This window comes from Lytechinus pictus, unplaced genomic scaffold (assembly GCF_037042905.1).
Source record: "Lytechinus pictus isolate F3 Inbred unplaced genomic scaffold, Lp3.0 scaffold_19, whole genome shotgun sequence".
Classification (NCBI taxonomy): domain Eukaryota; kingdom Metazoa; phylum Echinodermata; class Echinoidea; order Temnopleuroida; family Toxopneustidae; genus Lytechinus; species Lytechinus pictus.
The window spans coordinates 11,403,583-11,431,345 of NW_026974140.1; the positions used below are offsets into that span (position 1 = coordinate 11,403,583).

A 27,763-nucleotide genomic window follows, 5' to 3' on the forward strand; every position below is an offset into this window, starting at 1 on the left:
CTCTAAATGGGAAAACTTAAACATTGGACCATTTATTGGAGCCCAGAGCCCGTTTTCCACCGGATAGGGGATGGGGGTGTTTTAGGGAGGGTGGGGGTAGGGTCAAGGGCTGAGTTTGTTGTTGAGATTGAATTTATTTGAGTGAAGAGGCCGAGGCGATGGGTTTAAAAAATATGCTGATGGCTTCAATTCGTTTAGGTTTTATTAATGATTTATTTTTGTGTATTTGGAAAATCTCTTTTTTATGTTTACATTTGACACTGGAAAAAAATTCAATATGTTGAATTTATTGTAGAAGTTTATTCTTAATGCATATTAATATCATCAATGTTTTTATAATTATGTATTGGAAGATGTCTGACATTGTGTTTTATTGTAACACTCAAGAAAAAAAATGGTGTTAAATTTATGAGTTGTCAAGGTATTTATCAATTTGTAAAGACATCAAACTTATATTTGTTATATATATTTTCTTTTGTATATGAATGAGTTTTGTATAATGAATGACTGATGAGGAATATCACCGACTGCGGGGAAAGGGTGTAGAAATTCAATCCTGAATTAAAGACTCAATAAGCAGGATGGTAGGGAGGGACATTATTTTTACTGCTCATATCTAGGCAATTTCAACCGTACACAATTTTGCTTCAAATAATGCAGAGGAAATTTTTACTTGAAAAAGAATAATGGGGCACTTTAAAGTTGTAACCGCGCCATTTTGCGAGAGGGCTAAGCGAGCTGTGCAAAATGCTATATTTCTTGAAAAATACATTTGTCATTGGTCATGTTGGTTGGGATAGTTAAAATTCGAGCGAGGGTATATATTTCCTGTATCACGGACAATGTGAAATGGGGGGGGGGTTGTAAGTGGCTCACAGTAGGGGAGCTTAAGCCTTTTTTCCCTTTTGCCTTTTTGGGGGAGCCCCCTGCCTTTAAATTGAGGCAGACAGCAGGAGAGCGCTATTTTGCCCATCAGTAAGATTCTTTCTTTCTGTCAAGAGTTCTAAGTTGGATTTCTCTATCGTATTTACAAGTGGGAAATGTGTATTAGCCCGAGTAGCCCTAGCTCCCACCCCTCCATGTTTAGCGTGGCAAGTCCAACCCGCGAAAAGATTTTTCCATCACGTCTCCTGAAAGTCTCGCTGAACGTTTAAGATCAAATAAAATGCGACGCCCGGGTAATGAATACGTCACTTGCAGTGATCTGCATAATTTATCCTCAGTTCAAAATATCGTCTACCTTGGAAAGAACTTTTGTTCTCAGATTACAGAGTCTATTCTCTACTACTTCTTTTCAAGCAGACACAGAAAAACAAGACACAACAATGAAACATGTATTTTTCTTATGAAAGGTCATGTTTTTTAAAAGTACAATGTATAAACTTGTTTTGAAAGATGTTCTAAATAACTCTACTACAAGTTTCACAAAGACTTTTCACAATAACAAATGCTCAAGTTCTATGAAAAATTTACTATCAGCCAATCAGATTGAAGGATTTCAGTAGCTTTGAACTGTTATTTGTTATTCTAACAAGTTTTGTGAAACGGACCCCTGATTGTTCAATGCAGACATAATTATCATCATTGACTTATTTACACTACAAAGATAATTATAATAATAATAATCATACTAATTGACAATATAGCGTTTATCATTAAAAGCAGATTCATCTAAGCGCTTATATTCTACGAATAAAAATAGTCCAGCATGAAACATAAAAATACATGCACCCATTCATAAGGTTTCTCATAGTATAGACCTTATTTTTTCATGTTTTATCTCAGTTATATTGATAATTGCATTCATGCAGCAGTGGAAAAATAATATTGCTTGAATAACATAAATGAGTGTAAAATACTTGTATTTTATTCATACGTATATAGGCCTTTGTCTTGAATATCGAATATTATCATTCTTTTAGCAGGTCAATAAAAACGTGTTTGACTATCATGACTAATTCCGATTGCAAATGTAATTAATGTGTAGAAAACTGATGAAACAAAACAATCATAGATTTTGTTAATCAATGACCCAAATACATGCAATATCATTTCAAATGCATTATTTTCAACAGAGAAAAAAGTCTTTCTAGTACAAAGAATAATACAATGACCAGAGAACTGTCAAATGATCAAATAATCTTATCGCTCTAGAACTATTATTGACTTCATTATTATTGGCAGAATTGCCGTGGCCGAGTGGTCTGAGCGGAGGTCTAAGGCGCCCGACTACACCATTAAAGTCCGGGGTATTGCTATTTTATCTTGTATCAAATAAATGAAAAGGCTTTATACATTATTGATACCAACGCGTGCACTTGTTTAAAAATGAGGGATACAAACGAGAATTCTATGCCTTATCGAGCTAGGATCGGCAAACAACGAAATCTCAAATAAACGATTAGATTTAAGCTTTAGTCGATGGATATTACCAAGGACTTCATTTAGTCGAAGAAATGCATGCTGTGTGTTTTAATTAAAGAGATTAATGAAAAAACACTTTTCAAACAAGTGTAATAATAACCCTTTTATTTCAATGATAATTCCCTTTAAAAAGTCAGTCAATCAAATGCAAGGGATTCACTGTCATTTTTTAAGAGAAGGACATCTTGCAATTGGTGACAACCGAGTGTAAATGGGTCTGGATTTTTTTTAATGAACTTATTCTAGAAGTAGGAACATTTAAAGCCTATATTTAGGTTTGGCGTATATTTAGGTTTGGCGTATCCCCAAAAAGTGAATGTCACTATTCCATTTCATCAATGCATGTGCCCCAAAACGGTTGTGAAGGATAAAAACTAAAAATATGTTTCATCTGATAAATTTACCGATTTCACGTCAGATTTTCATTTGAGCGGGCGCCCGATCATAAAAGAATATCATTCTGCGTTTGTTTATATAAAACACCTTCTCAACCATAGGATGAGATGGAAATAACAGGATACAATCTTTGTCAGTAGCTTTCTGATATCCGATTAATAAATATGTAAAGTAAGATCTCAAACGGCTATCTAAAATAAAAAAATAAAAACATAACTGACAGAGGGGGCAGATATTCCAATCCTAATCGCTGGAAAATGCCATATTTCAAATTCCAGTAGGTAAAAAAAAATGTATTCATTGAGTATACGCTAATGTAATATTGTAATGTTCGATGATACGCGATTGTAGTTCACATTTGCTCGACGGTGCGCCGCGGCCGTACGCCGAGTCGAAAACAGTCGTCTTACTCAATTGAATTCAAACCACCTACATGTATATGTAGCTACCTGTATTGCAAAAAATGTAAACAAAAACCGGCTGTTTCCAACTCGTCGTACGGCTGCCGTAGACATGGTAGAGCAAATGTGACTGATTTATTACCAAAGCTAAAGTCAGGCTTCTAGAAAATTCCACCGCGCCGACCGAGATTTGAACCCAGGGATCCTGGCTTGCATGATAAGCAGCTCTGTTGACTGTAGCTCAATCGACGGGTAAACAAAATAACTCAGCAAGTACTGGTAGCGCGAGCCAGGGTTCCTGGTTCAAATCACAGTCAAAGCAACGGGAATATTCATCCCTTTTTCTTGTAATCCAATCAATTATTATCATAATGTGTCGGCGTGTTTAAGATCTTCAACTGTAATGTTATCAAAGACTAGATAGACCAACCAGTATATTAGATTGAGGATGAAAAAGACAAGCGGGAAGATGATACGAGATACCCTATCGACGGAGTACGGGTTGAACCCAAACACGCAGATCTTTTCCCTGAACGACTGCGTGTACGAGCACAGAGTCTCTTCCATGCAATCTGGCTCTTCTTTAGATACCTTGCCCTCAATGAACCCGTAATCGTCGCCCGATTTTCGCTTGGCATCCGCCTGCAGGCTCCGGGAGATGTCCTGTGATGTAGGAGGTCGACTCGACGTTCGTCCATTTTGTTCAGATCGTAATCGTGAGTTTCCTTCGTCTTCTATATCAATAGCCTAAAGTTCAATAGTCGGAGGATAAAATACAAGGAAGAAAATAATACATAGTTCTTAAAAATCATAAACAAAGAAATATTTAAGTACTTTGGGGGAATATTCAAACTATCAATACGTAAATAAGATTGGATAAACGCCATCTACAATGATCTATCCATCTGCTTTAGGAAAACTGTATATATTTGAGGAGCCATGCTGGGTTAGTTGATGATGATGATGATGAGGATGATGACGACGACGATGATGATGACGACGACGACGACGATGATGATGATAACGATGATGATAATGATGATGATGATGGTGATGACGATGATGATGATGACGATGATGATGATGATGATGATGGTGATGATGATGATGGTGATGATGATGATGATGATGATGATGACGATGATGATGATGACGATGATGATGATGATGATGATGGTGATGATGATGATGGTGATGATGATGATGATGATGATGAACATGATGATGATAATGATAATAATGATAATATTAATAATAATAACAGTAATAATGATAATAATAATAATGATAATAATAATAATAGTAATAATAATAATAATGATAATGATAATAATAATGATGATGATGACGATGATGATGAAAATAATTTATCAATACGTAAATAAGATTGGATAAACGCCATCTACAATGATCTATCCATCTGCTTTAGGAAAACTATATATATTTGAGGAGCCATGCAGGGTTAGTTGATGATGATGATGATGAGGATGGTGACGACGACGACGATGATGATGATGATAACGATGATGATAATGATGATGATGATGATGATGGTGATGACGATGATGATGATGATGATGATGATGATGACGATGATGATGATGATGATGATCATGATGATGGTGATGATGATGATGATGATGAACATGATGATGATAATGATAATGATAATATTAATAATAATAACAGTAATAATGATAATAATAATGATAATGATAATATAATAGTAATAATAATAATAATGATAATAATAGTAATGATGATGATGACGATGATGATGAAAATAATACTACTACTACTAATAATAATACTAATACTATTAATAATAATGATAATAATAATAATAGTGGCTACTCATTTATCACAGAGGTCCACCTTTTAGTACTCATAGCGCTGCAAGAAAACCAGCCTTTGTGAGCTTGAAACACTTAATAGAATTACCAAAAAATGCGGTTACATTGAGCTTGCCGAAAATTCATGACATGACTAATGATTTAGTGTTTATCTCAAATTGTAGGACATTACTAAAAACAACAAATGGGAAGAAGTATGTTGTAGTGCATCATCGTTTTTTTTGTCACCGAAGAACATGGAATGATGTTCAGATGAACGCTAAACAATACACAATGATGCAGATCCCAGTTTTCTGTTTTCCAAAATGCCAATTTCGTGTTCTTTGGTACTCTGAACCTCATTCTACGTTTTTCGGTGACAAAAACTAAAACACAATGATGCAGGTTTAGCCTAGAATAGTGATTTTTTATTTACATAAATATATTTACCAGTTTCTAATGTACAGTGATGAAGCTAGGAGGCACATGGTAAACAGTTTCAACAAAGTGATCAACTTTGATGATGGGTATATTTTGTTTTATTTTGTTTTTATGTTTTTCATTTGCTTTGATTTTTCCGATTTTTAATTGTACTTTTCTTTCATTTTCTGCGCTTCGCACAAAGCTTGGGAAGTTTATGTAATGTAAACAACTTATCTTTCTCTTTTAACATTAAAAAATATATATTGTATTGTTTACTGTATTGTATTTATGTCTACAGGCGTATCCCGCCTATATAGACATAGCCTGGCGTAAATCATCGATATCGATGGAATAGCGCCATCATCTCTAAAACCAACCACCCAACCAACCGCCACAAGCCTTTGCTTTCAGGGTATATGTTAACATAGCATGTACATATTTTCTATTCTTCACGACAAACTGATACTTGTATGATATGATGTTTACAAAAATGTATAAATTTATGAAATTGAAGAAAATAAATGTGTGAGTTGAATGAAAAAATAATTGCGGAGTAGGTTGACGGTGTCCTAGCTATTTCGTAGGGTCAAATAGATATGATATATCTGAAAATGCAATATGATGTGAGCCCCTTATTATTTTTCAATGCATTTTAGCAATTTATTTCAGAGGGACTGCCATTTCACACTCTCCCCTCTTTCTATCTCCCCCCCCCTCCCCCCCCCCTCTCTCTCACTGGATGTCTTTCTCTATTGTTTTACTGCATCTCCCCTGAAATCACAGTGACTTACCACGTCATTTGTCTTGGCTGCATCTTCTTTTGCTGCAGCTTGTCCATTCTCTAAGAACTCTTTCATGAGTTGACGAGCTTTCTGGTAACGAGGTTGATCATAATAAATGACCACTACGTACTCCAAGAGGGCAGCAAACACGAAAATATAACACATTCCTGTAGAGAGATTGATTAAAAAAGATGAATGCAAGAACATGAGTTTCAGTCCAGGATTGAGTTTCATTTCCTTTTTAATAGAATTACAAATCCGAGTGCAGACAATGCCCGAAATCAGAATCCCGACCCCCCCCCCCCCCCCCCCAAAAAAAAAAAAAAAAAAAAAAAAAACTGAAAGAATATAACATAAATAGATATAAAGTAAACATGAAATAGAAAAAATAACGATAATTCATTGACAAATAAGGGTAGCCAAATTAAAAAGACAATTATTATATGTAAATGTAATTTTAGAAAATATTAAGATGTATTAGAATAAGTGAAAGAAATCAAATTTTTATGATTAAACAAATTTTCATGTCTTTCATTATTTCCATTTATTAATCGGCTGTTAAAGGAGAATGAAACCCTTGAAACCAGCTGAATCCATATCAAAGAGAAAAATCTAAGAAACATATTGTTGAAAGTTTGAGGAAGATTGAATGAATAATAAGAAAGTTATGAGCATTTGAATATTGAGATCACTAATGCCATGTAGATCTTCCTATTGGCAATGCGACCAAGATATGTGATGTCACACACGTACAACTCCCTCATTACTTTAGTACTTATTTCACTTATATTCTCACTTTTATAGAGTCTATCACAAGGTGAGGTGTTCTCTTTATATGAGAGGACAAGTGCAGAGGTTTCACAACATTATATCATTGATGAATCGTTTGTCATATGATTAGAATGAGCAAAAAGAGATGTTTTGGGGTATATTTTCAGTGTCCAAAAGGGGAGAGTTGTTCATCTGTGACATCATAGATCTTGGTCGCATTGCCAATGGGAGAATCTCCATAGCATTAGTGATCTCGACATTCAAATGCTCATAACTCTTCTATTGCTAGTCCTATTTTACTCAAACTTTTGTTGATCTTATTCTTTGATTTTTCTGCTTTCACAAAAGCTAACTTGCTCCAAGAGTTTCATTCTCCTTTAATTTCTCCTACCCATAACAAGCACATCGTTGGAGATGTAGAAGAGAAACCCTATAAACATTGTTCAAACCCTAATTTTTGCGACACACAATATGGTTGAAACAATTCACAGCGCTGCGTTAATGTTATACAACGCTTGCATTCCATACTCTGTATGAGAAAAGGGAACAATTTAGGCCCCTTTCTATAAACCGATAATAAGCATGGTTATTAATATTTTAGAGAAACCTTTAGTTCCGTGTCCATTTATATATTAGCATAATAAATGCTTAGACTAAAGCCATAAGTACATTTACATAATATATCGATTTATCTGTGTATTTATTTACTTATTTATATATCATTCGTTTGTTTGCTCATTTTATTGTTCTGATAGATTCATTAATCTTTTATTTTATTCATTTATTTAATCGATTTTCTATATATATTCATTGACTTTTTAATCAATTTATTCATACACAGTAAAACGCTGTTTAAAATAGTTGCACAACATTGCACTTCTCTGACTATTATGAACCTTATGCAGTATAATCCAATTATTCTAATAGACTTCATAAAGGTCAAATCGTACCGGTGCATAAATTGCAACTGCTCATTTATCTAAATAAACTAATGATCCTGCTGGTACCACATGTAGAGTCCAACTGTAATCCTAATTAAATGCTCTGTTGTTTAAAAGTTACATAATTTACACTCCTGCTGATCGCTTAATCCAATTATTGTTTTATTGTGCAGTATAATGTTGTAGTTCAGCGTCAACTCGGGATGGCTAGTATGATACATTAATGTTATGTACGAAGGAGTGCGAGTCAAGAGAATACAAAACAAAATGGGTAGCAGGAAGAAAGGGTACAGATGTAGTTATGAAATATAGAAACTGGTTATAGATGTTAAAGAAAATGAATTTAATATATAATTAAACTAAGTGATAAAGTTTCTATTAGAAATAATAAGATCAGGGTATATGGATGAGGGTGTGGCCAAGAAACTCAATTCAATTTAACCTATTAAGTCCAAATCAAAACCAGTGACAAATTAGACAATCCGAGTGCCAATTAAATTGCTAGTATAGTTATGCGACAAAAAAATTCAAGAAACCTACCAAGAAACAAGTCGATAGCTTTAATATAAGATAACTTTGGGAGGGAGTTGCCTGCATTGCCAACCAGCGTGGTCATCGTCAGTACCGTAGTAATACCAAGAGCAACACGAGCCGGTACGGCATTGCGGTTGATCCAAAATGATAGCCATGATAAACACGTGATCATTGATGACGGAATGTATGTCTGAATGACGTAATAGGTGATGTCACGCCCGAGGAAGAAGTCGGCGCTGACGACCGTGTAGTTCCCAACTGCAGGTTGTAAGAAGTGTCAAGATATAGGATTGCCTTGTTACTTAATACATAAATTATATTTGACGAGTATTACATCTGAATAACTGTGACTGGGGTAAAACGATTATGGTATACAATATCAGTAAACGAAAATTCGGAAAACACAAGGAAAAAGCGACTGATGTACGCTCAGTCCATGAGACCAAAATTATCCAATATTATATTTTATGGGGTAAAACGATTATGGTATACAATATCAGTAAACGAAAATTCGGAAAACACAAGGAAAAAGCGACTGATGTACGCTCTATCCATGAGACCAAAATTATCCAATATTATAATAGAACGAGTTTTCCTCGGGCGGCTCGATCGAGAAAATCAAATGAACGAAGGGAGAAAAAGGAAATCTGTAGAAAAAAAAATGAAAATTCATTAATGGAATTAATTTATCTCTGATCAACCAACATAGTGGCTCGAGCCACCCAAATGCAACACTTCGTATAGTCATTGGAAATTTGATCTGCTGGACATGCATTAACCAGGGATTGAGCGAACACCCAATTACACTTTGGTAGGGGGAGGGGGGGGGGTTCCTCGGCTACTTGGTTAGAATAAAACATTTCCCCCCTCATCATGTGTCACCTTTAAGACCCCTCCTCACCTTCCACCCCCCCCCCCCCTCCACGAAGTAGAATGCTTACCAAAGTATTCAGCGATTCTTGAACGGGTACTCGAGGCTAGGAATTTAAATTGAGGTAGTGAAATAGCAGGATCAACGTAGACTGGACTATTTTCAAGCCAAATGAATTTAACATCATTCTCGCTATATGCATCTGAAACAAACAATAAGGGGGAATGATAATGATGAAGAAAAATGATTTACTGTTACTAAAATATATTTTTTTAAGGATCTGCAATAACTTATTAACCTTGAAACTACATTCGTTTTCTAAGGCATTCTACCGGGTCAGTTTCCAAGTACAAGCAAAGTGGTTAATACATTTCTAATAAGAATATGAATAGTTATATAATAGTGTCCAATATACAGTGCGTCCCAGAAAAAAACGAAACGTATCGTTTTTTTTATTATATGAAATTTCATTAATTCAATCCTCCAAGAATGAAAGAAAATGGATTGGCTGAATGTGTATGATAATCAGTGCTGCAACTTATTTTTTGTTTTACATGATTTTATGTAATTACATGAGAAAGGGAAAGTGGGGACATAGCATCATCAGTCCATGTTCATGACGGTGTGCATATAACAGTTTTCTCGAAATATTACTAAACTTTAATATTACATAACCTTGTTGTTTGGTGTTAGATCTTGATGAAATTTTCAGCATTTTGCTCGATAAATTTTTCTCCGATGAATATTACTCTATTTGCCTAGATATAAGTATTTTCAGTCGGGAGTACCTCTTTAAGCGAAGCCCTATGAGGGAATTTACTAGAAAATATACTTACAACTTTCCATGTCAAGAGAACAGCGTTGTTTATCAAAGGGAAAGTTTGAAAGATCCATGTTACAGCTAGCCGTGATAGTCAATCTAAACCAGAAATAAAAATTGACAATAAGGAACTGGAAAACAATATACCAAACTTATGCCGTTTTGAAAACCAAAGAAATGTAATATTAATAAACTCCTAAAAAAGGTTTGGAAATCTGACTTTGATCGATAATCCCTCCTCGGTTCTGGTGAATATTGATAGGTGATTGACAGTTCACGTAGAGGTGATCTGTCTTGAAATGTAGGGCAATGTCATAATTCAAAAGTTGCAAAACGACACAATATTGAAAGTCACTGTTCTTTTTTCCGTAGTGATGAGTGAGTTTCTCAGCGGTTTCTTTTGTTTTCAAGCACCTTAACATCAAGATTAACATGGAATCAAACACACTTCTGCACAAGCAAACACATAACGACAAACAAATATACATGCAGGGGCGGATCCAGCCTTCACCAATAGGGGGGGGGGTGGCCCGGAATTTTTTTTTTCAGCCATATTTTCCCCGATCGGCCGCTCGAAATCTTATGTACTTTTTCCTAAAATTTTGACCATTCTGGCCAATGTTTGTTATCCTGAAAAAGACGTGTATGCAAGTAAATAATTACTACGAACGTGAAGCGCGAGCAGAAATGAAGTGATGGAAAAAGTACTGTTGAAGACTTGCTTGCAGTCAGCCATGAAGACGTTACATGTTTTTAAAAATCAAATAATGCGAGCGCGAAGCGCGAGCTGAAATTTTTTGACATTTTTACCTAAGGAATGGAAATTCTAAGCACTTTTTGTAACTTAACAGAATAGGTATATAACTAAACAATTGATACGAGCGCGAAGCGTGAGCAAAAATTTTCGAGATTTAGACCTACTGAACGAGACACTCTATTCAAGTTTTGTAAATCATGAAAAGGATGAGTAAGTGGGGATCTTCCTTACATTAATAATGCGAGCGCAGAGCGCGAGCAGAAATTCTTTTTAACGTTTTGAACTGATCGAAAACGTACCTGTTATGGACTGCTTGCACTTAGCCATGAAGACGTTACATATTTCAACATTCAAATATTGCGAGTGCGAAGCGCGAGCTGAAAAATTTTGACATTTCTACCTGAATAATGGAAATTCTAAGCACTTTTTGTAATCGTGGAAAGGATATATAAACTAAACATTATTGATGCGAGCGCGAAGCGCGAGCGGAAAAATTCTGGACACTCTATTCATATTTTGTAAATCATGAAAAGGATAAGTTGGAAATTTTCATACATTAATAATGCGAGCGCAAAGCGCGAGCAGACAATTTTTGATATTGTGATCTGAAACTGGATAATGATTTAAATAGAGAACAAGCTGCGGATCTGAATGAACGTGTGTTTCAGATTGCGACCTAGAATTTGGGTATTCTAAATACCTTTCTTATCATGAAAATCAATAAAGCGAGCGCAAAGCGCGAGCTAAAAATATATTATATTCCGATCTGAAAAAGGGTCAATTTAAGCTTTGTATTGCAAGCACTTTGTGGGAAAATTGTGAGGTGGATATGGATCACAGTTAAAAAAGAGCTGATATTTGTTTTATTATTATCATATAGGACCGGGACGCAAAATTATTTTTCCCACCGAGTTCTGGACCGACATATGAATATTCATGACTTGCGTCTTCGGATTGAGAGTAGGCATGCGCGTGGACTGCCTCGACCAGTGCCGATCGTAAGCATTCACGTTGCTCAGAATGAATTAGCATCGTCAAATTACCGGTACCCTTACATAGTTACATAGGCCTTATAGGCTTAGATCTATGTATACATCCAATTCTTAAACACTTATCAAACTAGCTGCCATTAATGGCAAGACATGTGCTAGGGTAGGGCTAGGGTAGGACGAGTCACAACTGATCCAGGGGACGTGCCCCCCCCTTGAGAAGCCAAATTAATAATTTGTAATGTCAAAATGCAACGAAAAAAGACGTATGTCCCCTCTTTTGAACGTGAAGATCTTTTTTTTTCTTGTCAAATTTTTTTCAGCTACGAAATCCTTAATTTTGGGTGAAGACGGGGATCAAGATCACTGACGTTAATTTGTGCCTGACGTTAGAATACGTTCCATGCACGCACTGGTGTACCTAGGATTTTCCAAAAGGGGGGCAAATATTTTAGAGGATATTTCGTCCGCGAAAAAATGTGACAAGCGCCCCCCCCCCAAAAAAAAAGGGTCTTCACCCCAAATTATGGATTTCTTAGCTGAAAAAAAAATTGACAAGCAAAAAAAAAAAAAGAAGATCTTCACGTTAAAAAAAGGGGACATACGTCTTTTTCATTGCATTTTTACATTACAAATTATTAATTTGGCTTCTCAAAGGGGGCACGTCCCCTGAATCAGTTGTGACTCGTCAGAGGGACAGTCTTCCCCCCCCCCCCTTGGTACACTAGTGGTTCCATGCTGATACAGCGTAGATCAGAGTCTAGATATAGAGACTAGACTAGAACTAAGATAAATTTTTTTTAGATCTAGGAATGGTTTTGTATACGGACTAGACATATTAAACCATGGCAAATAAGCTAATATTTATTTTCCAACCTAAAAACTGGACATTCGTAACAATTTTTCAAATTTAGAACAGGATAGGAAGTACCTAAGAACTGAACATTTGTAACACTTTTTCAAATCATGAACAGAATAGGAATTTAACTAGATAATAGATGCGAGCGCGAGCTGAAAGTTTTTGATTTTCCAGCCTAAATACTGGACATTCATAGCACTTTAAAAAGAATATGAACAGTATAGGAATCTAATCAATTAATGTGAGCGCGAAGCGCAAGCTGATAGTTTTTGATATTCCAACCTAAAAACTGGACATTCGTAACACATTTTTCAAATCATGAACAGGATAGGAATTTAAATAAATAATAGATGCGAGCGCGAGCTGACTTTTTTTTCCAACCTAAATACTGGACATTCATAGCACTTTAAAAAGAATATGAACAAGATAGAAATCTAAACAATTAATGCGAGCGTGAAGCGCGAGCTGAAAGTTTTTGATTTCCAACCTAAAAACTGGAAATTCTTAGCACTTAATAATGAACGGAATAGGAATCTAAACAAAGAATGCGAGCGCGAAGCGCGAGCTGAAAGATTTTATTTTCCAACCTAACAACTGGACATTCATAGCGCCTTATAAAGAATATGAACAGGATAGGAATCTAATCAGAACGTATTCTAACGTCAGGCACAAATTAACGTCAGTGATCTTGATCCCCGTCTTCACCCAAAATTAAGGATTTCGTAGCTGAAAAAAATTTGACAAGAAAAAAAAAGATCTTCACGTTCAAAAGAGGGGACATACGTCTTTTTTCGTTGCATTTTGACATTACAAATTATTAATTTGGCTTCTCAAGGGGGGGGGGCACGTCCCCTGGATCAGTTGTGACTCGTCAGGGGGGCAGTCTGCCCCCCCCCCTTTGGTACACTAGTGGTTCCATGCTGATAGCGCGTAGATCAGAGTCTAGATCTAGACACTAGACTAGAACTAAGATATTTATTTTAGATCTAGGACTGGTTCTGTATACGGACTAGACATATTAAACCATGGTAAATAAGCTAATATTGGTCCAAACCTAATCAAACGTAAAGTTCGGAATTAACAAGTTCGAAGTTAACCATGGCATTAGTCGGCTATTCCTATTAGTATTAGGCATTAGACAGGTCCAGATTTGAGGTAAAGTTAATGCGCTAGCCTAAGCTAGCCCTACCCTAGCACATGTCTTGTCATTAATGGCAGCTAGTTTGATAAGTGTTTAAGAATTGGATGTATATATAGATCTAAGCCTATAAGGCCTATGTAACGATGTAAGGGTACCGGTAATTTGACGATGTTAATTCATTCTGAGCAACGTGAATGCTTACGATCGGCACTGGTCGAGGCGCATGCGTTCTCTCAATCCGAAGACGCAAGTCATGAATATTCATATGTTGGTCCAGAACTCGGTGGGAAAAATAATTTCGCGACCGGGACATTCTATAAGGACCTTATGTCATCATATGAAAATGATGACTCTCTTCCTATTTCTCTTCCTAAGCATGAGAGCGCGAAATATGTTAATATTATGGCCTGAAAACTGGACATTTAAAGCACTAAATTTGTAATTATAAGCAAGGTTTCCACTTTGGCGAGTTAACATCGCGAGTTATGGCGAGTTATAGCGAGTTGCCAAAATGAGGCACTCGCGATAACTCGCATTAAGCTCACCATGAAACTCGGGATAACTCGCGACAACTCGACATGGCTCGGCGGAGCTCGTTCAAGCTCGGGACAACTCTCCTTGAAGTCGTGAGCAGTTTCAAAATTTTTGAACATGTTCAAAAATTTTGCTAACTCGCTGTAACTCGTGCTGAACTCACCTAAACTCGTTATATACTCTCAGTACTCGCAATAACTCGTAAGAAGCTCGAGATAAACTCGCAATAACTCGTAATAACTAGCCACATCTGAGTATACGCGAGTGCGTTCCGAGTTTTCAAGAGCGAGATACGAGCATTGCGATCGTTTTACGAGTCAAGTGGAGGTGCCCACGAGATTAGCGTGACTTTAGATCGAGCACCCCGAGTTACAGCGAGTTTCGTATGAGTTTATTCCGAGTGCGTTGCAAGTGCTCAGAGGCATGCCAGCTGAATGATAAATGTCCAGTGATCTATATTTTCCCCACATATAAACCCCTCAAAAAAAGTTTGGAAATCTGAGTTTGGCCATTAATTTCTCCCAATTCCAAAATTTACACATTGCATTGTGACATCATTTAAAAGGTCATTCAATTTTCTTTAAAATGCTACAATGCTTGTTATGATCATGCCATCACGAAAGAGCAGGATTCAAAAGTGCTGGATGAAGTCTGAATTGAAAAGCTGCAAAACGAGCAAAAAAGTTTGGAAATCTGAGTTTGGCCATTAATTTCTCCCGACTCCAAATTTTACACAAAAAGTCAATGCATATTTGATATCTTTCAAAAGATCATTTGATTCCCTTTAAAATGATCACATGCTTGTTATGATGATGCCATCAAATAAGAGCAAAATTGAAAAGTGTTGGATGAAGTCTGAAGTGAAAAGCTGCAAAACGAGCAGAAATAATCATGAAGGGTATACAGAACATGATTGTTTTGTCTGAGTCAATAAAGATGAAAATCCATTCAAATCAAACCCCTGCTTTTTCATTTTATAATGTTTTGTTGTGGTTTATGTTTGTTTGTTGTGTGTTTGCTTGTGGAGAGGTCTGTATGATTCCATTTGAATGTTGATGTTAAGGTGCATGAAAACAATTGCTGAGAATCTCACTCATCATCATGGAAGAAAAAAAAACAGTGACTTTCAATATTGTGTCATTTTGCAACTTTTGAATTTTGATTTTGCCCCACATTTCAAGGCACTGCACCTCCATGTGAGCCAAAATCATATCATGGAAAGTATCATTTTAAAGAAAATAAAATGATCTATTCATTGATATTAATTTAACATTGATATTTACTAAAACCGAGGCGGGATTATCGATCAAACTCAAAAGAACCGGTGTGTTGGCTCAGTTGGTAGAGCGTCCGTCTCACAACCGGGAGGTCGGGGGTTCAAACCCCGGCCGCGTCAGACCAAAAGACGTTAAAAGATGGGAGTTGCTGCTACCCTGTTTGGCGTTCAACGATTAAAGGGATAGAGCCTCGTCGATCTGGCGCTGCACAGTGGCTGCCGGGCCCACGACCAATTGGGCAAAGCAAATTTTCGGAGTATTTCATTTCATGTCTATTTCGAACAATAAATTATGGATTTATTTATTTTATTATCTAGAAACCGCTTAAAAAACTCTTTCATCACCACGGAAAAAGGAACAGTGACTTTCAATATTGTGTCACTTTGCAACTTAATTGTGAATTTTGACCTTGCCCCACATTTCACGGCACTGCACCTCCATGTGAACCATAATCATATCATATAGGGTATCATTTTAAAGAAAGTTAAATGATCTATTCATTGATATCAATAACCATTGATATTTACTAAAACCGAGGAGGGAGTTTTGATTAAAGTCGGATTTCCAAACTTTTTTTGAGGAGTTTATTTTAAAGTGAGAGCACATTTTAACTGACCCACGCAATGTACACGTACTTTTAAAAAGGCTGTTGCCACTGCATTATTACAACTTTCAAGAAATAAGGAGAGAAATATGCCTCGATCCAAAAGATCCAAGAGTTGTGGCCATTCAGGTAGGGAAACAGCGAAAGAAGATGACATTCAAACAAGGGTAGAAGAAGTGCAGGAAGAGACAATTGAAACGGAAGAGGAGGTCAATGACGAGCAGAGCCAAGGTAAAAGAACAAGACATCAAACTAGATAAGGTCCAAGTGGAGCGCCTCTGGCAGTCTAACCTGCATCACGATATCCAATATAGTAGCAGTGGTGACTTTGAAAACTACTATAAAATAATTATTCACAAAAACACCATTCATACAATGATACAATACTACGTTCATTGACAATAAATGACATTTGACCTTGATCATGTGACCTAAGACTTGATTACCCCTATATCCACATTTTATAAACTGTATCTAAACTTTGAAAGTTATGACAGCAATAAAGTATTAATCTCCAAAATGGCCAAAGTTCAATAACCTTGAATGACCTTTGACTTTGGTCATGTGACCTGAAACTGGCATGAGATTTTCGGTGTTACTTGACTACTATAATATCAAAGTTGATGAATCATATCCATAAGCTTTCAAAGTTATGATGGTAATTCAACAAAACCCCCAACATGGCCAAAGTTCATTGACCTTAAATGACCTTTTACCTTCGTCATGTGACCTGAAACTCGCACAGGATGTTCAGTAATATTTGATTACTCTTATATCCAAGTTTCATGAATCAGATCTATAAACTTTCAAAGTTATGATGGTAATTCAACAGATCACCCGAACATCACTAAAGTTCATTGACCTTTGACATTGGACATGTGACCTGAAAATCGCACAGGATGTTTAGTGATACCTGATTACTATTATGTTCAAGTTTCATGAATCAGATTCATAAACTTTCAAAGTTATAATGTTAATTTAACAAATACTCCAATCGGCCAAAGTCCATTGACCCTAATTGACCTTTGACCTCAGTCATGTGACTTGAAACTCAAGCAGGATGTTTATATACTTTAATAACCTTATGTCCACGTTCCATGAACTAGGTTCATATATTTTCTAAGTTATGATGACATTTCAAAAACTTAACCGTAGGTTAAGATTTTGATGTTGATTCCCTAAACATGGTCTAAGTTCATTGACCATAAATGACCTCTGACCTTAGTCTTGTGACCTGAAACTCAAGAAAGATGTTTAGTAATGCTTGATAAACCTTATGGTCAAGTTTCATGAACTAGGTCTATATACTTTCTAAGTTATGATGCCATTTAAAAAACTTAACCTTCGGTTAAGATTTGGTGTTGACGCCGCCGCCGGCATCCATCTTTGAGTGCCAAAAATGTGCATATCCCGCCCCTTGGTCGTATGAAACTCTTATCACTCGTAACAAAATCTTTATAACTCGTTCATAGCTCGCTTTAAGTCGTATAAAGGTCACCGCAACTCGTACTAAGCTCGGCCTGACTCGTTTCGCGCTCGGTTCACTCGTACAGCGAGCGTAGTGAACTCGATGTTAAGTCTTTTGTCACTGAAGCAAATTCCAGGAAAAAATGTAAATTTCGCGCGAGCTTGTGCGAGCTAAGGCGAGTTAGAGCTCGCGCAGCTCGCGTATGACTCGCAACTCCAACTCGCCAAAGTGGAAACCTTGCTTTAGATGCATGAATTAATATCTATCAATGCGAGCGGAAATCGCGAGCCGAAATTTTTGATAAAATGTCATCAAATGGTGATTTTAAGTAGTTTGTTTTAGAATTAATATTGATATATACATAAGTCACTAATCAAAATGCGAGCATGCAGCGCTAGCCGATACGTTTTAACAATCTGACCTGAATAGGGATATTTTGAGAATTTTATGGAATACAGGAAAATAATAGGTACCTGACAAATCAAATTTTGCGAGCGCGCAGCGCAAGCAGAAAATGTTAATATTCAGACCATAAAACAGAATTTTTTACAGAGCACTTTTTAAAAATCAATTTGTAAATCAAACAAAATAATGAAAGTTACATTTCCCAGCTGAAATATGTTTTGTATATTGACTTCAAAATTTGATTTATTAAGCTCCATTTTATATCCCGACATGAAAGATTTAAAAAAAAAAATTTCCAAGTCTTCCCCTCATCTTATTTTATTAACTCATCTTTCTCCTCTTATGTTTGCCTTTTTCTTTTCTCCTCTCTTTTCCCTTCTTTTTCTTTTTCCTTTCTTTTCCCCTTTTTCTTTTTTTTTGCTCCGCCAATAGGGGGGGGGGGCCCGGGCCCCTCGGCCCCTCGGCCCCCCCCCCCCTGGATCCGCCTATGTACATGGGTATTTCATACCATGTTATCTCACAGAACCTTCACTACATAAATCACAACAATCACATCGAAACTGAAGAAGCAGGGGCTTGATTTGAATGGATTTTCATCTCTATTGACAAAAAAAAAAAGAATCACGTTCTTTATTTACCCTTCAAAATGATTTCTGCTCGTTTTGCAGCTTTTCAATTCAGACCTCATCCAAAACTTTTAAATCCTGCTCTTTTCGTAATGGCATGATCATAACAAGCATGGTATCATTTTAAAGAAAATTAAATGATCTTTTGAATAATATTGGGAGTTGAGAGAAATTAATGGCCAAACTCAAATTTCCAAACTTTTTTGAGGGGTTTAGATCCTGACGATCTTTGCCCAGTGTAAACGATGAAAGTGCATGTGCTTAAAAAAAGAGACTAGCTCGACGTGTGAAAGTCCCCAGAAGATGTTGATTTTATTCACTTGTAATATCACATGCACTTGCTATTTATCAAACCAAAATAATGATTCATCCATATATCATTACCATATTAACCATAACGATAGTTACATCGTTTCATCTAATGATATTTAGATCAAATGAAGATTAATGTTCCAGTCAGACTCATCAATGGTATTATAGCTTTGATAGGTTGAGGGTCGTTTTGTTGATGTGACCGTTGGAATGAAATGCTACAAAAAAAGTGTCTGAGAATACATGATAAATTAACTTTGATTTACATGAAGAATGAAGTGGATGGGAATGAAAACATAAACAACAATGACACAAAGGCAGGAGAAACTTGATAGGAAGAGGTAAAAATGACAGATGAGTGTAATCATATAAGACTCCAGAGATATCAAAGTAGACAATTATCAATGATAAAAAATAAAGAGGTAGTTTAGAGAGGAGAAGAAAGAGAAAGTAAGAGAGATAGAAACTGCAAATAAGAGAGAGTAGGAGGGGGAGGGGGATGCGGAAAGGAGATTGAGGAAAGCGCAAGAGGAGGGTCGGGAGGGGGAGAGAGAGAGAGACAAAGAGGCAGAAAGAGGTTAATAAAATGTAAATGGAGAGGGGGAGGGAGCAGGGATGTATATATTTACCTTGTACTGAATAGCATGTCTCCGTTGGGTTCAATACGAAGGAGAGAATTCTTATAAAGGATGGTATGATAATTGGCCGATTTCTCATTTATAATATAGATATCAGGTATCCAGAAACTATCGAGGATCTCTGCATTTAGAGCCAAACCAAAGTCAGCATTGAATTGTAATCTCTCATCACGCCATTGTTGACGGAAGTAAAGGTCCATTGTGTACTCCTGAAGGATGGATGAAAATGACAATAATGATAGTGATCACCTAATATTATTATTTCTATTATTAATAATATTTAAGATGTTATCCTCTGGTTGCTTTATTGTAAACATTCATGCCCTCTTAGCAATCAGATAGAAATACCCAAATCCCCACCACCTGTCTTCTCGAGTGCAAAAATGTTGCTGCATATACTCTTATTAAATTTCGTTTCCTTTTTAGTTATGGTAATAGATAAACTAAAATGAAATTAAATACTTGGCCCTGCCATCAGCAACATGAAAGCAAGCCAGTGTCTTAATTCGCATTTATCATGTTAATTACCATGATTGTCCAGTCGGAATATAACAAATATAGTCCAAACCGTTTGGTTGTGATTTAGCGAAGTCGTTCAAAAGATCGATCTTAAAAGTGGTCTTTGGGGATATGACTTGAGACCTCATCTGAAGGTGAAGGGTCCTTAAGAATTTGTACATATTGACTTGAACACTGGATTATTAAGCCCCAAGCTATCTTATTGAACATACAAATTATAATATATTTATCTGAATCAACAGCCACTGATCAGAATTTGAAAAAGAATTGCTAGTTCTACGAATTACAATCCAACTATAGTAAAATTCGGTTACAGCCCGATAGACCGCGGGTCCGATAGTCCGCGGGTCCGATAGACCGCGGGTCCGATAGACCGCGGGTCCGATAGACCGCGGGTCCGATAGACCGCGGGTCCGATAGTCCGCGGGTCCGATAGACCGCGGGTCCGATAGACCGCGGGTCCGATAGTCCGCGGTGTGTGTAAAATTATGATAAGGATATAGTGAGATCCAATGCCATCAAGAGGTCAAAAGGCCAATGATACGAGTCCATGGGGTTCTATAACGATGACCCAAAGGACAATCGCCCCCTGACATCTACTTCAAGGAAAATATTATCCCCATATTTTTATCGTCAGGGACTGTTACCCCCCCCCCGGAAATTTACCCTCTAGACGCCCAACGGAGCCTCTAAAATGCCATCGACTTGACGACATGGCGAGATACTTTATCTTGCCATGTCGACTAAATAAGCTTATTATGTCCGCATGGCGCGATACGTTATCCTGCCACTTATAAAAAGTTATATGTCAACATGGCGAGATATTTTACCTTGCCAAGTCGACTTAAATAAGTTACATGTCAACATAGCGATATATCGGGATTCTCGCCGGGACTTGTACACTTCATATCTCGCCATGTGGACATATCGACTTGACAAGATTGAATATATCGCTATGTCGAAATAATAAGCGTATTAATTACTTAGGCGGCGGAAGCGGGGGGGGGACCTTTCCCCCTAAATTTGAGGTGGGGGACGGTCCCCCCTAGATTTTTAGTTGAGAACCTTTTTTTTTGCTTGTCAATTTGTTTTCTACGCCCCCCCCCCCTAAATTGAGGTGGACTCCCGGCAAGGCTAACTTAAGTGCCTTAAATGGATTTTGAATTATCTTATAATCACAATAAAAAAAATAAAGACCACTTTTTCATGTGTTCTTGAAAAAAAAATCCATAAATATATAATGTAATATCAATGGGAGCGCGAAGCACGAGTGATTTTTTTGGGGGGTTCAATTTGGTTTAACTTCTAACCAGAGTAGGCCCTACTAGTCAGAATATTGTGTGAACGGGAGCTGTAGTTTCTGTACTGTTGTGTTAGAATACCCTTCAATAATATTAATGATAACCTCTTGGGAATAATGCAATCTCGAAGCAATCGACTAATTCTCCTCATCATGACGTATTTATTCAGCATGGGTGCACGGAGGGGGGGGGTGGCGAGGGCACCAAGTTAAAAAAAATAAATGAAATGGGGTGGTAGACGTCAAAGAAAATCTGAGATTTCATTCTTAAAAACAAATTGAGGTATCTCACAAGGCCTAAATAAATAATGAGAACGCGAAGCGCGATCTTTTTTTTTTTATAGATTTTTCATGTATTATATCCTGAAAGCCTAAGGCAGGGGCGGACCCAGCTTCCGCCAATAGGGTGAGGGGCCATTTTTTCACCCATATTTTCCCCGATCGGCCGCTCAAAGTTGATTTTTTTTTTGTTTCTTTGAAGGGGTTGTCCCAGTGCCGTAATGAGCCAACAATTTCGAGGGGGCTCGACATGGTGTATCGCATAAAATTAATAAGAAGTTGCCAGTGAGCGAAGCGAGCAAGCAAATATCCTGACATTTTTATTACAAAAATACAAGGTTGTGATAGATTTTGACATAATATTTGGAAAATAATATTATATTTCATCCTAATCCCTTTCCTTTTCTCTCTATTTTTCTTAGTCTTGATTCTCTCTATTTTTTTAACAGTCATTTCCTAGCTTTACTTTATAATCAACATAAATGTGTAATAATCTCTTAAGCCCTATGTAATCTAAAAATGAAATTTCATGTATTTTGTCCTGAAAATTGAACGTTTTGGGCAATGTTTGTGAACCTGAACAGGACGCGTATGATTACCACGAGCGCGAAGCGCGAGCAGAAATGTTAAATATTCGTTCTGGCCTGGTCGAAAAGGGACCAGTTAAGGATGTTTTGCAGTTAGCCATTAAGACGATACACATTTCAACGATTAAATAATGCGAGCGCGAAGCGCGAGCTGAACATTTTTTATATTCCAACCTAAAAAGATGAGATTTCAAATCCCCCAATGGGACATTCGATTCATGTTTGTAAATCATGAAAAAGGATGGGTAATTTTTGGTATCTCCCTACAATAACAATGCGAGCGCAAAGCGCGAGCTGAACATTTTTGATATTCTGATTCGAAACTGGATAATTTTAGCACGTTTTGAATAAGATCAAGCTTTGTATCTCAAAAAACATGCGTGCGCGTGTTTTAGAGTTAGGCAGAATCCTGGCAATCTGAATACATTTCATTCTTCATCATAAAAATCAATAATGCGAGCGCAGAGCCCGAGCTCAAAATAATATTTGAAATTCCGATATGAAAAGGGTCAATTTAAGCACTGTTTACAGCACTGTGTATATAGGGAAATTTGATAGCACTATATAAATAATGCGAGCGCGAAGCGCGAGCTGATATTTTATTATTTATTTGACCTAGAGATCGAGAAATTTTAGGCCTAAGGACATTTTGTCATCATATAAGAATGATGACTATCTTCTATTTCTTTTCCTAAAACTCGTTGATATTTATTTCTGAAAAAGGGACAATTTAGTTATTATGAATTCATACAAATTTTATTTCATATTTATTAATCTGTTAAGCCTAATGAATGTGTGAAATTTGTTGACAGTGCATGAGGCCTGAAAACTGGATATTTTAAGTATTTTTGTAATCATGAATAGGATTCATTGGTTGATATATTTCTAGCAAATAATGCGAGCGCAAATTGCGATCCGGAATTTTTAAATGGTGGGATTTAAGTAGTTTGTTATAGAATTAATATATAGGTATACATAACTCACCAATCAAAATGCGAGCGCACAGCGCTAGCTCATAGGCCTTTATTATTTTTTTTACAATCGAGACACCTGAAAAGGTATATTTAGAGAATCTTATATGAAATATAAAAAGACAATAGGTAGGCCTACTTGGCAAATAGCGCGAGCGCACAAAATGTTGCAAATGTTGATTCAAACCATAAAACGGACATTTTCCAGAGCACTTAAAAACATAAATTGGTAAATAAAACAAAATAATGAAAGATCGATGTCCGAGCTGAATTTTTTTTTGTATATTGATATCAAAACTTGATATTTTAAACTACATATCAGCCTATTGAGCAAGATATGTATTTCATTGAACAGGCAATGCGAGCGCGATGCGCGAGCGAAACTTTAATATAGTGACATTAAATATTTTTAAAAATTGTTTTCCAAGTCTTCTCCTGACCTTATTTTATTCACTCGTCTTCCTCCTTTTATGTTTTGTCTTCTTTTTTCTCCTTTCTTTCCCCCTTTTTCACAATTTATTTGCTCTGTCAATAGGGGTGGGGGGGGGGAGGTTACCCTCGGGCCGCCTCAATCCGCCTATGTTAGTAGTTTTTATGATGAACACGATGCATATCTATTAAGAAATGAATGCGACCGCGAAGCGCTAGCTGAAAACTTTTATAATGATGAAATGAAAAATACATTTTCAGTTGTCAGGTTAGAATATCAAATATTTTCAACTTGTGCTTCTCGTTCGCATAAAAAACTGTAAGGTCGGGATGCGTATATAACTAAACAATTTATTGATGCCAGCGCGAAGCGCGAGCTCAATTTTTTATATACTGACTTAAGAAGGACTAAGGTATAATTCCTATTCTAATTGCTTGTCCTTTTTCTCTTCCTTTTTTTCTGTTTCTTACCCCTTTTTTGCGCCACCATGGGGGGGGGGGCAAAATCTTTGCCCCCTGGATCGGCCTATGTATGTTGACTTGAAAAACACTAACACTTTCATGTGGGATTGAAGCAGAGGATGAATACCTTATTAATCAAATATTGCGAGCGCGTAGCGCGAGCTGAATTTGATAATAACCTTTTTTTGTGACCCTCAACAGTGTATCTATCTCGCTAAACAGACTTAAAACTCGAAAACATTGTTTTTTTCTGTTATCGTAAAAACGGGATATTTTAATTCAGCCGTATTAATTTAAGTTTTTTGGGCAGGACATATATATCACTATAAACAGGCAATACGAGCAATGTTGCACCCCCGGTCGAAAATGAATTTGCATGAAGCCCCCTAAGTTCAAGGTCAATTTGGCGCCCTCGGTTGAACATAAACTTTTTTGTGACCCTCAACAGTGTATCTATCTCGCTAAACAGACTTAAAACTCGAAAACATTGTTTTTTTCTGTTATCGTAAAAACGGGATATTTTAATTCAGCCGTATTAATTTAAGTTTTTTGGGCAGGACATATATATCACTATAAACAGGCAATACGAGCAATGTTGCACCCCCGGTCGAAAATGAATTTGCATGAAGCCCCCTAAGTTCAAGGTCAATTTGGCGCCCTCGGTTGAACATAAACTTTTTTGTGACCCTCAACAGTGTATCTATCTCGCTAAACAGACTTAAAACTCGAAAACATTGTTTTTTTCTGTTATCGTAAAAACGGGATATTTTAATTCAGCCGTATTAATTTAAGTTTTTTGGGCAGGACATATATATCACTATAAACAGGCAATACGAGCAATGTTGCACCCCCGGTCGAAAATGAATTTGCATGAAGCCCCCTAAGTTCAAGGTCAATTTGGCGCCCTCGGTTGAACATAAACTTGGCGCCCCCATGTGAAATATAACTTTGTCCTCCTTCCCCCTCTCTGAAACATGTATTGGTCAAAATTCAAATTAGCGCTCCCCAAGTTCGAACATCAATTTGGTGCCCCGCTAGATCGAACAGCAATTCGGCGCCCCATAGTTCGAACGTCATTTTGGCGCCATCAAATCGACGTCCGGGTCAACATCTCCCTCTTCCGTTTCCCATCTTCTTTTCTTTCTTTTTTCTTTCTCTTATCCTCATTCCCCTTCCTTCCTTTCTCTTTTTTTCTCTCTTTCTTTCCCCCTCTTCTTTTCCCCCTTTTCTTCTCTTTCCCCCCATCTTTTCTTTCCCCCTTTACTTCTCCCTTTTTCTTTTTTTTTCCTTTCCCTCTTTTTTCTCTTTTAATCTTTTTCTTCTCTCCCTCCCCTTCCTCCCTCTCTCTCTCTTTCTTCTCTTCTTTTCCCCTCTTCCTCTCTCTCTCTTTTTTCTTATCTTTCTTCCCATCTTCCTCTCTATTTAAATATTCTTCTCTTCCTTCCTCTTTTTTTTCTTCTTTTTCCTCCTTTTCCTTTCTCCTTTCTTTTCTTCTTTTCCTTTTCCCTCCTCTTTTTTTACTCTTCTTTCCCCTTTTCTTCTCCATTTTTTTCTTTGTCTTTCCTTTCCCCTTTTTCTTCTCTTTTTTTCTTCTCTTCCTTTCTCCTTCTTACTCTCTTTTCTATTCTCTTCTTTTCCCATCTTCCTCTTTTTTTATTCTCTCCCTTTTCCCCTCTTCCCCCCTCTTTTTTGAGCTGGGGGTGGGGGGGTGTGAGGCAGTTCCCCCTTGGCCCCCCATGGATCCGCACCTGATAGAACCCCATGGCCTCGTATCATTTTACCTTTGGACCTCTCGATGACATTTGATATATCTGATCATAATTTTACACACACTGCGGACTATCGGACCCGCGGTCTATCGGACCCGCGGACTATCGGACCCGCGGTCTATCGGACCCGCGGACTATCGGACCCGCGGTCTATCGGACCCGCGGTCTAACGGACCCGCGGTCTATCGGACCCGCGGTCTATCGGACCCGCGGTCTATCGGGATGTCCCCTAAAATTCAATTCAAGATTCAAAGATTACGAAACAGTGTCCTCCCAAACACTGCGCATGTGGCCAATGATGACAATGAATAACATAAAGTCAAATTAACTAGTTTGAAAAATCTTTAATGTTAACTCTACATTCTTGGTAATTTTATAATTGATTTTAAAACCCTATTTATTTATCGCAATTTGAAGCATGTCTTTTCAATAAACTATTAACTGAATTAAATTATGCTTCTATATTTTCCACAAAAATAATACAGCTGATAATACCTCCGCAAATTATTTACCCAAATCATGATGAGTGATTTTTTAAACTTAACTGTAGTCATCAAATGTATTATTATATATGCCCTTAAAATGGAACCCCGTTGTGCTGCCCCTCACCACAGCAAACAAACCCAAAAATATTCTTTTTTAGATCACTTCATCTTAGCAACGTTGCAATCTTGTTTATGCTGTTCCATCTTCATGGGCAAATAGGATTATTAAAGTTAGACAACGAATAAAGGAGGATTACAATTAGTCAATTCCGTGTTGTTAATTTAGTATTTAGTAATGTGATGTGTAGACCCTATTCTTACCATTTTGGATTCTGTCACTGGTCCCATGCTGTAAACATACATGCTAACACGAACAGTAATAGGTGGTCCTGTAGAAGAAAACGTACTACATTAAACAGAATGTTCAAATTTATAATTCACTTTTGCTTCAGTCTATGTCATTTCTTCCTACAAAATGAGCTGGAGAAATTAGCTTTATAATTGCACTTGTCATGTTCCATTCAATATTTATTTCCAATAGTTCCAATATAAACAAATTAATAGACAATGAAATTCAGCACATTAATGAAACATCAACAAACTATACAAAGGTAATAATAACTCATCCACAAGCATAAGTTGCTGATTGGAGGTCCTGGCTAAATTTGTTGGTACATCTTTGTCAGTTTGTGATTTTAAATGGGTTTTAGATGTTGACTTTTAATGTTGGAAAATAAGCAAATGTACGTTTGTACGTCAATCATACTAAGCATAATTAGGTGATCAATAATTGTTTGAAAATGATGCATACACTCAAAGCATTAGTTGCAAAGGGGAAAACCAATAAAAACCTTATGAAAATTACAGTAGGACTATTAATATATTAAAAAATCAACTTATTGTTTTATAATGTTTATACTAAAATCACATTTAGATTGCCTTATATATTTCAGTCATTTGTAAAATTTGTGGTGGGAATTTATTTTTCATTAAAAATACATTTCCAACATTGAATTAAAGCCGAACATTTTGTGATTATTAAACGAATCTATTTTTCTTTAGCAAAGTTGACTTACCTCCGAACCCAGGCCGTAACCTTTTATCATAACCATTTAGTATCCCGTTTAAAACTGTGACCGTTTGGTTCTGTAATTCTC

General features: G+C 36.7%; 1 protein-coding gene across 1 annotated transcript; it reads right to left on the reverse strand.

Moving 5' to 3' along the window:
- Positions 1 to 1,335: 1,335 nt before the first annotated feature.
- Positions 1,336 to 27,763, reverse strand: LOC129260662 (glycine receptor subunit alpha-2-like). Its single transcript, XM_054898616.2, has 8 exons — positions 27,683 to 27,763; positions 26,928 to 26,995; positions 19,797 to 20,014; positions 10,212 to 10,294; positions 9,446 to 9,577; positions 8,511 to 8,762; positions 6,268 to 6,425; positions 1,336 to 3,968 (listed from the first exon to the last, which is right to left on the reverse strand). The coding sequence occupies exons 2-8, from the start codon at positions 26,967 to 26,969 to the stop codon at positions 3,588 to 3,590; spliced, it is 1,266 nt and encodes a 421-aa protein (XP_054754591.2). The 5' UTR covers positions 26,970 to 26,995; positions 27,683 to 27,763; the 3' UTR covers positions 1,336 to 3,587.